The sequence below is a fragment of the Gymnogyps californianus genome, chromosome 11, assembly GCF_018139145.2.
Source record: "Gymnogyps californianus isolate 813 chromosome 11, ASM1813914v2, whole genome shotgun sequence".
Classification (NCBI taxonomy): domain Eukaryota; kingdom Metazoa; phylum Chordata; class Aves; order Accipitriformes; family Cathartidae; genus Gymnogyps; species Gymnogyps californianus.
Window position 1 is genome coordinate 3703025 of NC_059481.1, and position 13182 is coordinate 3716206.

Genomic DNA, 13182 nt, shown 5'->3' on the forward strand with positions numbered 1-13182 from the left:
TCGCTAATCTGCAGAGTGATGCTTTCCATGTCCAGTATGCAGAATTCTCATTCTCGTGGAAGAACCAGCTTTACTTTGCCTTCTGTTCCCACATTTTGGAGTGACAAGTGGGAAAGGGAATGATATTAAAAATCCCAAGAAGTATCTGAACCTACTATTCAGAATATTATTTGCTGTTTGTCTTAGTGGCAGGCTGTCGTATCATTGAATTTACGGACAAGCAAGGTGACTAGAAGTGCAGTCGGTATTAGCAGTAAAAATAGTATTTAGTTTGGACATGCTAAAAAGCAGTATTAGTCCCTCATTTTAAAAATTTAATCTTGATTAAATGCAAGAAGTGAAGGAAAAACTACTTTTACAGTGAGTTCTACACTCATCTTCTAAAGTACATCCTAGCATAGAAATGTGAATAATTAAAATCTTGATTTTGAGAAAATAATATTTGAATAGCCTTTACTGTATTTTTATAACCTGTTTCTTCACATATGAAGCACTTACAATAACTCTTATTAATGGTAACAGGTAAATACCTTCCTTATTTTGAATATTCTCCGTATTTTGGAGTGGATCATCACTTGTGATATTGTAACAGTGTTTGATCACAAACATTTGATTTCTTTATGATTAAGCATTAATGACAGTTTGTGTTTCAAGCTGTCATTGGTTATAATGTTGAAAATTGAATTTTACATTTGATATAACTCATAGTCTGCTTCAGCATCTGTTTTCCATATGAAATATTGTCCTAGGCTATGAGGAAAAAAAATAAAATACTGAGGAGTTTTGTTGAAACATGTAATAAAATCATGAACAAATACTCCTGTGGTAAAATGATTTAGAATTGGAACCTTAAAAACCTCTTCAAAATTTGGCAAATACATCCCTTAAGTGATTATATACAAGTAAGAAACCTTTATTCCTGACATTGGTAATAAATATCGAAAACATTTTTTAATTATTTTCTGCAGTTACAGGATATTGTTTATTTTGAAACAGGTAAAGATGTTAATCCAAAAGATATATGTAGACTTCAGAATAGTAACCTATTGATTTGCTAGAATATATTCCTTATGTACCTTACGTTTATACAAAATACTCAGTTTGCTATTAATTTCTTTTATTAAAATGGCAAATGAATGACAGCAATTATTATGTGATACAAGCTACTACAAGTATTTCTTTATAGTCTTCCTCATGTTTATTATTTTAATGCTGATACAAGAGAGCAAGTAAAAACAAGTGTTTGGAAGTTCTGAAGATCGAATTTAGATAAATAGCTAGAGTCAGATATTTTTCAAGTTGCCTTGGTCTGCAGAATTGGGTTAGAAAACTTATAAGAATGCCTTTTCTTTCCAAACTTGGGGATTCAAGGTTGGAAAGAATACAAAAATAATAAGAATAACCAGGCTTACGGTATTCTGGCACTTCTGCTTCAGTTCTGGCCAGAATCCAGAAATATAGAAGGGAATGAAAATGAAAAATACTAGAGGAAAAAAACCTATAAACTTTTCAGATTCCAAGAAGGTCATTTTGGCTCAGTGTTTTGGGTGAAAGTCCAATAGCCGGAAGGGTTTTCCACTTACATGAATTGGTTAGTTTATACATAATGAAAACATAGCTAATTAAGTACTGTGTCACACTCTGTATAAAACGGAATATACGTTGGAAAGGTCAGGCCTTTAGATGCCTGTTGCTAGACAGTAGGATTTCACTCCAGTGCTGCTTTGTGGTAGCACAGGACCCTCCAGAGCTTATAGAAAGTGGCAGAAAATACTTGATATACTAGGTGATGATCCTGGCTGCTCCTGCCAGCGACTGACTGGCTTCAGACCGGAGGATTTTCAGAGCTTTCCTTCCCTGGCTGTTACCACGGCATATTGGGAGGAATATTGTGCTTCATGAGAGCCAGCAAGGAGCAACATGCGCACAAGAGAACAGAGGATCTTAAGTTATGACTGCCCTACAGCAACAAATGCCAGGCTGTGATTTTCTTTTCAGCTTGAGCAAATACAGATGCTTTACTGCAATATTGTCCTACCTATGCAATCTTGCCCCAGGCAGAATTCATAAAAAGGCAACACTTACTTAAAAAGAAAGGAAAGGGAAATAAGTATTTGTGTTATGCTCACTCCTAATTTTAGAATGAGGAAATTTAGTTAGGAAGAATTCTGTTTGGCACACTCCACATAACAATTTAATAATGTTACTATAAATATTTACTGAGTAGTGAAATGAATAGTAGCTTATATGTAATACAGAGAGCCAAAAGTATCATAGTCAAAGAGATTGGGTAGGAAAATAATTTTGCAGTTGTGTTCTGGTTTGATAAATACTTACGTATCCAACGTTTCATCTGTCAAGGTCAGATACGTGGATGTTGTTGCTGTAATCAGGATGTGAAGTGGGGAGAGCTAGTCAAGAGTATTGGTCTTGTGAATGGGTATTGTACGAAGAGGGTGTCAATTACGAAATTTATTCTCCAGCTGCTGTATTTTATATAGATTACCGAGGTTCAGAATCCAGTTTATGGTATGGTTTTCCTCATCCAAACTGAAGTGAACTGTACTCAACTGTATAGCGTTTCAGCATTTTGCATAGCATTTGCTACACTTTTCATGGAAAAATTTTGCAATTATGTTTGTTCTGGAGTCTGAAAAATTTACTTTGTTTCAGCGATTATTGATAGTAATGCTGTAATCCTTGTAATATAAACGTGTCATATAAGAAAAAAAGGTGTAGTTCAGTGTATAGAGAAAAACTTGGTTATAAGAAGTGCTTAGTCAGCTAAAATTATCGACTTCAAGATACGAAATGAACTGGGTAGTTTTTTGGTTTCAGGTGCTTGAATGGGACTAGGCAATAACCAGCAAGAATGTGACTTCATGGGTGACCTTACTAGTTTTAGCTATAATGGTTTTGGCAACTTGATTTCTTATGTAGTTTGTAGATGAGGCCCATCTGTTGCATTTGGAAAGTTTCAGGATTCTCAGTGACTAAAAGTCAGAACAGTTGAGGATGGAGGGAGAAGAGAGGAAAAGTAAAGACTTTTTTTGTAAATAATCTAATTTCTCTCTTGTCTGCTTTGTGGTGGCTGCAGTTTTACATGTGCATTTAATGTTAGTTTTTATCAACTTGCTTGTACATGAGGTATTGAAACTTTTACAGGAAATTTATTTTGGTGGTTTTAAAAATTACTTCAGTGTTATATAAAAATTATTAGAGTTCTATATGGCTATGTCAAATAACAACATGTGTTTATACAGAATGCCATTAAATATCAAATTGTATATATTTGCCAGGTTGCTTTTATGTTTCATAAGCTTTTTCAGCTAGAGACAGTCTCCCTCTGAGAAACAGGTACACTATACCCTGTGATTTTTAAAAATAACCTTTAATTTTGGTGAAGGCATGTAAATAACACTGGAGAGAAATAGCAGGAGTATTTCTACTCTAATGCATCACTGAGCTGTCACCGTACGAGTGCATATAGAGGAATATATACAGATGATCATGAAGAAATATATCAGCATTCAGTTCTTGTTTCCATATTTTGCAGCTGTACATCACAACATAGTACAGACTAACTGCTTTTTGTGGCACAGATTCTGCCATCTTCATGAAAGTTGATACCTTATTTTGTGACATAGTTGATCTCAGGTGTGCAACGTAGAGGATAAGTTATCAAGTATGAAAAATGATGGCAGAAATCTGGTATGTAATGACTATCATAACTGGTTCGATTTTAGTCCTGAGATAAAAAGTATTGTGTTAGGACAAAACCAGCAAAATTACTATATTATACAGAAGTCTTTAAAACAAAGCTTTAGAAAATTGCACAGCTAAAATTGACATTGCTGGTGTAGAAACTGAAACTGCAATGAACATTTTTGGTAGGTGTGAATACGGATCTTAAAAACAGAAGCTTTCATTAGAAAAGAGCTTTTACTTAATGATGCTTTGCATTTATAATGGCCTAAATTCTCCAAAGATTTGGTGGTTTACTAGTATCTGAGGGTTTGGGGTCAGAATGTGCTCAGCATAGCACAGAATCAGGCCAGTAATGCCCCTTCACGTTGTCATAAAAACAAACCCAGAATGCCTCTATGGAGAGGGTAAATTAGTCTCAGAAAATCTTACTACATTTAGCATTTACTTATATAAAAATAATAATAAAAAAGGTAAAAGGCTTTCAGGAAGAAGTGACTAGATTACCCAGTTATTCTGCATTACCTTTATTAGAAATAAAAAAACCCTGAAATTGAGTAGTTTCATTATTGCTTAAATAAAAGCATTCAAAGGATGACAAAAGTTTGCTTTCTAAACACTGCACTGGCTTCACTCACTTTCATACACTTATGGCAGTTACTTTTATGGTATGTTAACCTGTCCAACTAATGGTTGTGCAGGTAAAATTACTCATGAATTTAATTATTTAAAGGATTGGACATACTGTACTTCAATATGACTCAGTGGATTTTAAAACCTTTATTTTTTCAGGTAGCTGGTTCGAGCTTAATAAAACACGGGAATAAATATTTTTACACTGCTCTGAAGCATAATATAGCAGCAGCTATCTTCAGGGGTCAGTTGTCATTCAATACCAAGCTATTAGTTATACTTGTTTCACACACCTGAATGGTGTAGATCTGCCTACTGTGATAATCCTGCACTTTGATCTGTACCTTCAAAAAGTGATTGTTTTTGTGACACAAGGTATTATTACTCTAGTCTTACTTTAATGAGCTGTATGTATGAAGTCTGATATTAATCCAAACTGCCACACGCGAAAGCTGAGAACTCTGAGAAACATCATTCACGAAGGTGCTGGAGTTCATGTGAACAAGATGGTTTGTAACCATCCTGTGTGCTATTGACAGCAAGACCTCTTTTGGCCCTCACAGGCTGATAAATGAATGTGCTTGTTGAACCCTGTAGTTCTCTTTGAGTCATCTGCTAAGCCACAGATAAGATTAGGAAAAAGAGATGAGTGTCTGCTAAGGGGATACAAGGCTTTGTCTCTCGCATTTCTGCCTAGAAGTAGTCTGATACCATGTTTGCAGTTGCCATCGTACAGCAGGACAGCAGGCTGACTGCACCTGGATGGAGATGTTCTGCCCCTTTTGTAAAATGGTGTCCATTTCAAAGTGCAGTGTTAACTTCATTTTGCTCTGCTGTCACTTTGAAGGATATAGTAAATAGTTTGAAGATCTGAAGAACCAAAAAAACCAGTTTCACTGTTGAACAAAGATACAGAACTATAGTAATAGTCCTTGTTAGTTTTGTATATTACAAGTGCTTCATCTCACTTACAAGACATGAGGTTAACTAATGGTAAATTACAGTGCTAGGGTGTACTAGTTCAGTTTGGAAAGCAGGGATGTACGTATCAAATCCCACTGAAATAATTTTTTTTTTTTTTTAATAACTGAGCATCCACAAAATGTCACAGGTTAACTACCCTGAAGCTTGGTAGCAAAGCAATAGTGTCATAGTCTGCTCTGAGGAAGTCCTTTCTTTTCTTAACATTGAAAAACTCAAAACCATCAGTTTCCTGTGAAGTTTCAGCCTTATGACCAGGTTTCTGTTTTTTAAAAGAAGGTTTAAGGGAAAAGGTATTTTTAAGTGGGTGTTGAGGGATACATCTCTGTGTGGAGACAAAAATGAACTGGGGTTTCATAACCAGCACTGGAATGGCTTATGTTTGTGGTGGGATGACCCTGGCTGGATGCCAGGTGCCCACCACAGCCGCTCTATCACTCCCCCTCCTCAGCTGGACAGGGGAGAGAAAATAAAACGAAAGGCTCGTGGGTCGAGATAAAGACAGGGAGATCACTCACCAATTACTGTCACGGGCAAAACAGACTCGACTTGGGGAAAAATTAGTTTACTTTATTACTAGTCAAATCAGAGCAGGATAATGAGAAATAAAACCAAATCTTAAAACACCTTCCCTCCATCCCTCCCTTTTTCCTGGGCTTAACTTTACTCCAAATTTTCTCTACCTCCTCCCCCCCTGAGCAGCACAGGGGGACGGGGAATGGGGGTTTGGGTCAGTTCATCACACGTTGTTTCTGCCGCTCCTTCCTCCTCAGGGGGAGGACTCCTCACACTCTTCCCTTGCTCCAGCGTGGGGTCCCTCCCACGGGAGACAGTCCTTCACGAGCTTCTCCAACGTGAGTCCTTCCCACGGGCTGCAGTTCTTCATGAACTGCTCCAGCGTGGGTCCCATCCACGGGGTGCAGTCCTTCAGGAACAGACTGCTCCAGCGTGGGTCCCCCGCGGGGTCACAAGTCCTGCCAGCAAACCTGCTCCAGCCTGGGCTCCTCTCTCCACGGGGCCACGGGTCCGCAGGTCCTGCCAGCAGCCTGCACCAGCATGGGCTTCCCACAGGGTCACAGCATCCTTCAGGCATCCACCTGCTCTGGCGTGGGGTCCTCCCCGGGCTGCAGGTGGATATCTGCTCCACCGTGGGCCTCCATGGGCTGCAGGGGGACAGCCTGCCTCACCATGGTCTTCCCCACGGGCTGCAGGGGAATCTCTGCCCTGGGGCCTGGAGCACCTCCTCCCCCTCCTTCTTCCCTGACCTTGGTGTCTGCAGAGTTGTTTCTCTCACATCTTCTCACTCCTCTCTCTGGCTGCAACTGCTACTCCCCTGTAACTTCTTTTCCCTTTCTTAAATCTGTTATCCCAGAGGCACTACCACTGTTGCTGATGGGCTCGGCCTTGGCCAGCGGCGGGTCCATCTTGGCACCCGCTGACATTTACTTTATCGGACATAGGGGAAGCTTCTAGCAGCTTCTCACAGAAGCCACCCCTGTAGCCCCCCCACTACCAAAACCTTGCCATGCAAACCCAATACAATGTTCTGTGCTACTGCAGATTGGTTAAGAACTAACTCATCAAAAACTGGGATATTTTGCTAGTCTTGTACTGCTGAATCATGCTCAAAGGGAACAGCCTTTTGAGATACCTTAAGAAAGTTTTCCTTTAAGTACTTCTTGCTAAAATTAAATGGATAATACTAAGGGGGGGAAAAATGCTTACAAAAGCTGTTAAATTGCGTTACATATGGATATAGCAATATCCATGGTTTGAACAACTTGGACAATACATTGAGGAAAAAATGTTCCGGTGTACTGGGAGTTATACAGGGTAGGCAGTGTAGCAAAGTTAGTCAGCATTACTTTTAGAATTTGCTTAGATTATTATGATTGATTTCTTATGTCTAATATTAATTCAGTATTCATTTTGCATTCATATGATTTAAGATAGAAATTTCAATTACTATTTTGACCAAATATGTATTGCTAGGTTATATCGTGCAGCAATGCTTTACAAAAACTAAATGGTCTTTTTCCAGGAAATTTCACAGAGATTTATTTTGTTTTCAACAGGCATAATATTTTCCTGAATCAGTGAAAGAAAATATAGGTTGTTTTCTGGAAAATATTGTCTATAAATTTTCTACCACTTCACCTTGTACTTTGAATTTTAAGGATACCTACCAAAAAGGAATGAATAACCACATCTGATTGTGGCACTAATCATTTTCAAGGATGAATTATCCTAATAAGCAATGGTGACCTATACTTCATAATGTGTTCAGTATTCTGTAAGAAAATGAATATAAGCCTCCGTATATTAAAAATGGGGTAAATATATTCTAATAACTGGCATTAAACTAGTTGTTTACTGTTATTTGTAAAAATGAACAATTGGCTATTGTAGCCCAGTAGTACAAGCAGTCATAATGCAATATGGAGACACGGTGTCCACTTGTTGCATCGAGGTATTTGTATGAGAGATTTCAATAGTGTGAATGTGTCTGTTAGTCTTTATCGTAGAAGGACGTTGCAGTATCATGCAGAACATCAGGTTACACATTTTTCAACCGAAGTAGACTAATTGTGGGCATTGTAGTGGTTTAAGTGGGTCACTTTAAAATTGTGTTGATTAAATTTGCTTAAGTTTCTTGCACTGACAAGGAAGAGTCTGAAGTACATTGATAGTTTGGAAGAGGTTAAATTCAGTAATGCACATTTAAATTGAAAATTAAGTTTAGAAGGGGCACTCGGGTAGAAATCCTTCTTGGTTGTTGAAAAGTAACTTGCTGCATAGAGTACTTTCAGTAGACTTCTAACTTGGGAGAACTAAAGAAAAATAAGGTAGTCAGCAGTTTAGCAGCTGTGGGGTTTTTGGGAGTTTGGTTGGTTTTGGTTTTGGGGGGTGGTGTGGTGTTTGCATGTATAGTTTCTGGATAGTCCGCTGGTCATTGGAATTGTTACAAGCACCTACAAGTCCATTCATGGATAGCCTAGGTCAATCAAAATTGAGAACAGCTTTAGGGGAATAGCTTTGTTGGTTATTCATCTCTAAATGATAAATATTTATTTTAAATGTAGACCTTCAGCTGTATTGGGGTAGTCTGTACTTTCACTGAAAGTACCTCTGAGGAAACGGGAAATTTTTTGTAACATTTTTTAAAAATCTTGAAACAAAGCATTTATTTAAGATCACATGGTGTAATCACATTACCTTTTCTTTCATGCCATTATGTAAAAAACTGTACTATTTCATAATTAAAGCATTTCTTCTGTGGGCAACTGAGATTTTACCAATATTTTACTTAAATGCAAATTTGTTAATGTGAGAGGAAAAGTAATATTCCCAACAATAAATGGTAACATTGTAAGTAGTGAATAGTTTCAATGTATTTTAAACAAAAGTTAAGACAAGTTCAGATTTTCATGAAGAGTTAAGATCATAAACCAGAATTAGTTAATTTAATATAAGGAGTTAGGTTGGTAGGGCAGGGCATTGGTTTCATGTAGCTGTAAAAGGCAGCGTGGAGAAGAGAGAGGATGTCAACTTGGAGTTCATACTTGTTAAGTAACAGCTTCTTGAAAATGAGGGACGATATTCTCCTTTACTTCTCTCAATAATTATTCTCCCTTATTACAAAATACCCATGATATGTTCTCTCCAGTGTGAAATAATCTCTTTCCCAAAATTTATTTTAAAATTTCTCTTCATTTTCTTAACCTTTTGTAAGTATTTACCACTGTTGTTTCCTGGGAAGATAATCTATAATCTCCATCACATGCTGTAAGATGAAATATTATTTCAATATTTTCTGCAGGAGCACCTGTCATTAAAAAAGTACATTGTGGATATTGTGATTGAGAGTTCTGTTCCTGTGGAACCATTAAAAGATGGAGAGGAGAAACAAAAAACTAAAAAGAAAGCCAAAAAGCTAAAGGCACGGATGAACTCCAGGTAGTACAAATTTATTTTTAATTTTTTTTCTTTAAGTTTTGTTCTAAACTTTACCTTTTGTCCTTTAGTATGAGTGCAGTGGAAGGCTGAAAAAAAATTTAAAATTATTTGCTTTGGGAGCGTCTTGAAAATAACACTGATGAGCCTAATTTATGGCCACTTTCTCTGATTGAGAAAGAAAACTGAGTATCGATCTGGAGCCCTCGGTTTCACCTGTTAAGAGCTTTTCTCATAATTGGATGCCAGTGCCCTGCCAAAACTGTAGCCTCTTCTAGCATACAATAGCATGTTTAAATTTGTGTAAACCATGCCTATTTTTCTTTCTAGCTATTGATTTTTAAATGAAGTATCAAAGAAAATCAATAGTAATCAACAAATAGAAGTCAGCCTGCTGTAGTGTCAAATCCCATGACTAAATTTAATCATTTTTTGTTGCCTGTCACAACAAAAAGAAAGTTAAAAATATCTTAAAATGGAAAGTGAGTTGTCAGATCTGCAATTTGTTATTAGTCTAAAAAGTGACATCTGCAAATCAGTATGATATGCAGGACATCATTATATCATGAATTGGCAGTGTCGGTCTTTAAAGCTGAATAGTCCCCAGCTGAGGTTAATACTTAACTGAGTATTATAACAGATTTTTGCATTTATCTCTAAAAAATACTGCTCAGGAGGTAAGAATCATTGTTACATGTTTTCTCTGCCTAGTTTTTAAGCAAGAAGGGTTACAAGTAAGAGAAAAACACCTGAATGGATTTTTAGAGCTACAGTAAAAATGAGATGTTTTATTAACTCATAATAGTGCTAATAATGGCACATTAGTCTTCAAAAACACAATACTTTCACAATGTATTACTGTTTCTGATTGTTTTACTCTTTGGATGAGCAAATCCGCTATCTGAATACCACATTAGAACACACCGTTGAAACTGGATAACATATTCTTCTTTCTGATTGCTTAAGATGCAGAGTTATTCATATTACCTGTTGATTTAATGCAGTTATTGGGTCCAATTTTAATTCTTTCTCAAGAGCTGTTTCTGTTGAATTTAGTCAAAGATTTGTCAGGCCTAGGAATACAAGCTCAAATAATAATTTGTTATTGGCACTGATAGCTGAAAAACTTTTTCAGACCATTTTGAATTCTTATGTGTCAGACTGATGGGTGAGTCAGCATATTCATCATCAGAAATTATAATTAAAACAGTAATAAAGGGGCATCATTTTACAAATGTGATACACTTGAAAAATACGGTGAAAGTTTCAAAATCTAAGAGGAGTTATATTGGCGAGACATGAAATTCATGTTCATTAAGCTTGTTTTTAGTTTTAAAGGGTGACTAAACTTTTCAATGGGATTACTGTCTTTGAAGATAACTGAGAGTTAAATTGAAGATTTCACCATGAGTTTTCTAATATTAACACAAAAGACTTACTAATAAAAATGTCCAGTAGCAATATGAAGCAAAGGTTGTTCCATGGAATTTCAAACAAAAAAATTGATGAGGGGAAAAAAAAAATCCATTTGGGAAATTAATTTTAGCCATGCAAGTCTTGCCAGTCTTCTACAGTTACTGTAATTGACACTTGAGTAATAGTAATAGGCATAGTAATGACAAATACTGCCTGGATGTTCCTGCATGTAAGCTTATTACTGGTGAGGTGGGGAGGTTTTCCATGTTCAGAAAATGAAAGAAGATTATCTTAAGTTATGTGGCTAAAGCAATTAAAGCAATAACCTCAGAATTACAATATGAAATACTAGATTAAATAATTTAGGTAATGTCTAGTATGTTTCTGCCCAACAATCTGGACAGTACTACCACCAGATGGCTGCAAGTTTACTGCTCAAAATCAACTCAAAACTTAGATGGAATATATAGTTAAAGTACTTAATAATTAATTTATTGAGGATGGTTTGAAGGTGAAGAGTATTTGAGGTTGATAATTCACGTAGTTTCACAGCTGTTAGCAGATTATCTACAAACCATGTTTTAGTACATATTTGCAACTATTCCTCTTCTCTAGAAAAAGACATAGTTACAACAAACCCCCTTATACCTCAAGACCTGAAATTATACATTCATTTCAGTTTCTAGGAAGCTGTGATATTTTAAACTTGAAAAAATAAAAATAACTGCATCCAAATAGGTTCCTGTTGCTCTCCTGAGTTTCTAGATCTTAAATCACTATTACAATATCAAAGCAATGAAGGGCAAAGGTGAATGAGGGGACAAATTGTGATCAATGGGTTATTAGATATGTTGAGAAGTTTTGTTAGTCTTATTAATTATATTTATAACCCTAAGCCATTAAACTGGTGCTATAGTAACAACTGATATATAGCTAAGTAAATTATCTCAGGTTAACATGTATGTGCTGCTAGCAGAATAATACTTCGGTACCTGCATGGCAAAGGGAGGCTTGATGAAAGCTAACCTGAAGCAATAGAGGTGTAGTTACAAGATAGGAAGTATGTACAGTTGAGATATGCTTTGCAATGGATTTAAAGCACTCCAGTCATGTTCATTTAGTAACAGATATTTTAGGTGATTATTCATGTTTGACTGACTTGTCTGTACAAAACTCAAAGCTGAAATGTGTTGTTTCTGGCTAAGAGGCAGGAAAGAAGACAAAAGGTTAATAAAGGAATCTCACCTTCATGTTTAATACTAAATTCAGTTGTGATTAATAGCTTTATTAATGATCCACAAATCAGAGCGAGTGGTAATGTAACAATATTTGCATGTAGCTTAAGTTGTATAGGTTAAGCAAGCCAAGGGAAAATTTGAGTAGCTTTGTAAAACATGATCCACTTGGGTGAACAGAAAATGTAAAGAAACATTTTGTATACATATGTGAGAGAAATAACAGGAATTAAATCTTTACTGAACCTTTTTTTTTTTTGCAGTGCAGCAATGAAACACATTTCCCATTGGAAGCCATTATCAAAATCTTAGATTTGAAAAAAAAAAAAACAGTTGGACATTTGTAAAGTTGGCAGGAATGTCAACTGACAGCAGTTAATATTCAGAATACCGTGAAAATTAATAGGAAACACCATTTTTATTGATGAAAGTTGCCATGAGGCAGATTTTTTTTCCTACTTCTGTCCTGAGGGGCTTTTGGCACTTTCCTCTGGGGCTTGTTGTGGGTGCTCTTGGTACAGACAGACAGATCACATACCTAGTCACAGATTTAGTCCAGCGTGCCAGTTAAGTTTCCTTCAGGTGTGTGTACAGTTTTTTTGAAGAATTTTCCAAGCCATGAATGATGTTGTCCCTTGTTCATCTGAGAACACAACCTCAAGAGGCTTGAACAGTGGATCTCGCTGAAGTCCCTAGAGATCCATGTTGCATCTGTGAAGTCTTCATTTCAGAATAATAATCAAAAGAGCAATTTTAACAGATCAAATATTTTTAACAGCTAAATGCTTTTACTGCCTGCTGGATGTTTCTTCATCACAGGGCTCTGTCTCTGAGAATTGAGTTTTTCTGCATCACTGTAGTGTCTGTGTTAGTTTTACTTTGTGTGTGTATGTTGTTAAAAAAAGGTTACAGGATTACCACTGTGAATCCTGTTTTGGTTGATGAGCTGGTCATGATTTTCACCTGTTGGGAAAGGCTGGCTGGAGTCAAAACAAGCAGTGGAAAAAAGTCTTGTCTCCCTCTTCCTACTTTTTGGCACATGGCCAGCATAAATAATACCTTTAAGGGACTCAAGAGGTTTGTGTTTCTGTTCCCAGCAGTAAAACAGTCATTCGTGGAGGCATTTACTTCTTTGCTGTGTGCCTAACAAGGTTCATTATGTTACAGTACGGTCATTAGTTACATAAAAAATACTCCTGTACCTGTAAATATAACAAATTATTTATATGTTAATTATAATCTCTGTGGTGTAGTGATC

General features: G+C 36.5%; 1 protein-coding gene across 2 annotated transcripts in view; it reads left to right on the forward strand.

Annotated features, from left to right (window-relative positions):
* The window catches only part of SCAPER (S-phase cyclin A associated protein in the ER), a 169124-nt gene that overhangs the window by 69268 nt on the left and 86674 nt on the right, over positions 1-13182 (forward strand). For both annotated transcript variants that reach the window (XM_050903319.1, XM_050903320.1), the window contains exon 20: positions 9140-9276. In XM_050903319.1, the coding sequence (XP_050759276.1) occupies positions 9140-9276 (137 nt within the window). The remainder of the gene's footprint in view (positions 1-9139; positions 9277-13182) is intronic.